The 3,274-nt window shown below is 35.8% G+C and overlaps 1 protein-coding gene across 1 annotated transcript; it reads left to right on the plus strand.

The window, feature by feature from the left end:
• Nucleotides 1-1,235: 1,235 nt before the first annotated feature.
• On the plus strand, nt 1,236-3,009 carry LOC133297277 (NAC transcription factor 56-like). The gene is made up of 3 exons (XM_061496390.1): nt 1,236-1,465; nt 1,609-1,919; nt 2,073-3,009. The coding sequence occupies exons 1-3, from the start codon at nt 1,282-1,284 to the stop codon at nt 2,634-2,636; spliced, it is 1,059 nt and encodes a 352-aa protein (XP_061352374.1). The 5' UTR covers nt 1,236-1,281; the 3' UTR covers nt 2,637-3,009.
• The last annotated feature ends 265 nt before the right edge of the window (nt 3,010-3,274 follow it).

The following is a 3,274-nucleotide window of genomic DNA, read 5'->3' on the forward strand; positions in this document are numbered from 1 at the left end:
ATTTTAATCCTTCATTTTTTATTCTTTTCCTTTTATACCTCTATTGCTTTCTAATTTGGGAATGATACTACCTACAACGGTAGTACCCAAAGTTTGCTCCTCCACTTGTGTGCAGTTTCAAGCTTCTAGAAACTCATTCAATAAATAATTAATGAGCTGCCATATATTATATATATTATTTTTTAATATGTAAAAATTTTTAATATATAAAAAGTGACGTTTCAAAACTCATATTCTCTGTCTTTAATGAAACTTATTCATTGTTTTTTTTCTCATAAAAAACAATAGGTTAATTCTCATTTGTTTTGTCTCTTTATCTCTTAAAGGATTATAATTTTTCGTAATAATAATAATAAGCGTGTGTCTTTTCCTTCTGAAGTTATAATATTTGACAAAAAACAAAATAACATAATGAAATAAAAGTGACATCATAACATGCAAGTCTCAAGAAATTATCTGATTTTAATTTTATTTTATTTTGTAATATTTCAATGTAAAAACAGAACTATCTAGTTTTATTTCCATTTTGTATCTACTTAATATGCAACACCTTTAAAATGTCACATACAATACATTATTATTTTATCAACCATGACATGTATTACTCTATCGCCATTCCCATATTTTAAAGTGGGAGTTTACTTTTACTATATGGCATGTGGGGCCACTTGTTTAGCAATTAGCATAGCAATTTTTCTTTGTTTCATGGTTTGATGTTGGCGTTGGCGGTGTTATTTGCCCAACAAAAGCACGAGAAGGAAAAAGCTTTGTCCCCACACTTTCCCTTCCGTCAAAGTACACTCTTTTGTTACATCACATAAAACAAAAATTAAATTATTATCAATCAAAATTTTACAAAATACATAAAACAAAAAAAAAAAAAAAATGGCATTGTCCCTGAGGGGCCCCACCCACGTGTCAACCCTACATGGTTTAGAATCTTACGTGTCGGTTTCTCATCAGCCAAAGTTCCACTTCGCGTACCACCCACCCTCTTCTTTTGCACCCGCAGCCATTTCGCTGACCAACTTAGAAATTTCCAACAACGAAAAGACTAATATACCCTCCTTCTCAAACGTGCCATGATACCATTGGTAAACCCACAAAAAGTAAAATAAATTTGTTTGTAGAGAAGCATTTCCCCACCAACTCCTATAAAAACATGGTCTTCACCTCACTTTTGAGGTTAAATAGAAGCATCAAAGTAAAACATGCGTGTTCTCTTCTTCTTCCAAAGCCATAACCATTGGAACCTAACTCATTGAACAAAGCTTGGTAACCATGGAGAGCACCGAATCATCCACGTGTTCGCAACAACCGAACCTGCCACCAGGTTTTCGATTCCACCCCACAGACGAGGAGCTAGTTGTTCACTACCTCAAGAAGAAGGTTGCCTCTGTTCCTCTCCCTGTTGCCATCATAGCTGAGGTCGATCTCTACAAATTTGATCCATGGGAGCTACCAGGTTTGTCTCCAATTTCATCCATGGAAAGCAAAGATTGAATCTTTATGATGAAAAATCAAATGGGTATTAATTTTTTGCTCTTATTTTTTTTTTTTGGATCCTTTTCTTTTTTGGTCTTTTTTTTTTCTTATTTGGTTTTTCAGCTAAGGCATCGTTTGGGGAGGAAGAGTGGTACTTTTTTAGCCCAAGGGATAGGAAGTACCCTAACGGAGCAAGGCCAAACAGGGCTGCAACTTCTGGGTATTGGAAAGCCACAGGGACAGATAAGCCTGTGTTGTCCTCTGCTGGAACTCATAAGGTTGGGGTGAAGAAATCTTTGGTTTTCTATGGAGGAAAACCACCAAGAGGGATTAAGACAAGTTGGATCATGCATGAGTACCGTATTGCTGATAACAAGCCTAATAATAAGCCTCCTGGTTTTTGTGACTTGGGTAACAAGAAAAACTCTCTAAGGGTAAACCTTTTTTCTCATATAAAATCTTATTGCTTTAATTTTGTTCTGCTTTTCACTTTTCAGCATATGCCTTTCTCTCAATTGCTTTTGCACTTTGTGCTTTTTTATTTTTATGATCGAGGATCATGGTCATGCTGTGTTTTTTGTGTGTAGCTTGATGATTGGGTGTTATGCCGGATCTACAAGAAGGGCAATACACACAGGTCGAATGTAGATCGTGACAGGGATGATAATTCCATGGATGACGTGATTGGAAGGGTACCTCCTTCAATCAACGTGGGCCACATGAATGCGAGACTTCACCTTTCAAAGATGTCCACAAACTCCTACAGTGGCGCATTGTTAGAAAATGATCAAAATTTGTTGGATGGTGTGGTTATAGGCAATGATGGAATCAGCACAACAAGTGCTATATCATATCATTTGGGCCTCTCAAACTCCAATTCAAACACTTCAGCTTCCAAAAGAACACTATCATCACTGTATTGGAATGATGAGGATGTGGCTGGTACCTCATTATCTAACAAACAGTTTAATTTAGAGAGTACTATGAATGGTGGCAGTGTTGTGAGGACAGAAGAGAATGGCTCTATTGCCACTCTGCTTAACCAGCTTCCACAAACACCTTCATTGCACCAACAAACAATGCTGGGGCCTATAGGAGATGGGTTACTTCGATCACCATATCAAATACAAGGGATGAATTGGTATGGTTAGTTAACATGCACCTCTTTGGTATGATGATTTTATTATATTGATGCATGAGGAGATATTGAACTAAGAAAGTGGAAGGAATCCTCAGCTTGGTGCCTCACAACACTCCTTATCTCCTACTAATTAAATTGTAGAGATTTAAAGGTGTTATTGAGATTTCGGCTTGTTAGGAAACTGGAAGCATGTTAGAGTCTAATCAATGGCCTCAAATTCCTTCAACCATTTGCAGGTAGCACACATAATTAAGGTGAGGCCATGGTAATTTTAGTTAAACTTACATATAGCTTGGTGATACATACATATATATAGGTATTTGATTGTTTCATATTATGTAAAGAAACAAAGTGAGGGTGCTCTTTGTGTACAAAAATTCAAAAGAGAAGTTCTATACTTTGCTTTAGGATAGAAATTAATGAATAACCTTGTATAAATCATATACTTCCGAACTCTATTGATGCAAGAATTTAAGAAAATATATATTGGTTTTGTGGTTTGTCTATCTATATCTTGTTAATGAAGTGATGGCTGTGCTTCATATTTATTTAATTTCATTTGATTTATCACTAAATATTTAAGTTCTTGACGGTTAAGCGAGCACAGCCACAAGGGATTTTCGCTTGTTTAAGCTATAATATATTGCC

The sequence above is a fragment of the Gastrolobium bilobum genome, unplaced genomic scaffold (assembly GCF_033153095.1).
Source record: "Gastrolobium bilobum isolate Gb01-03AN ecotype WA unplaced genomic scaffold, APGP_CSIRO_Gbil_v1 utg15060, whole genome shotgun sequence".
Lineage (NCBI taxonomy): Eukaryota > Viridiplantae > Streptophyta > Magnoliopsida > Fabales > Fabaceae > Gastrolobium > Gastrolobium bilobum.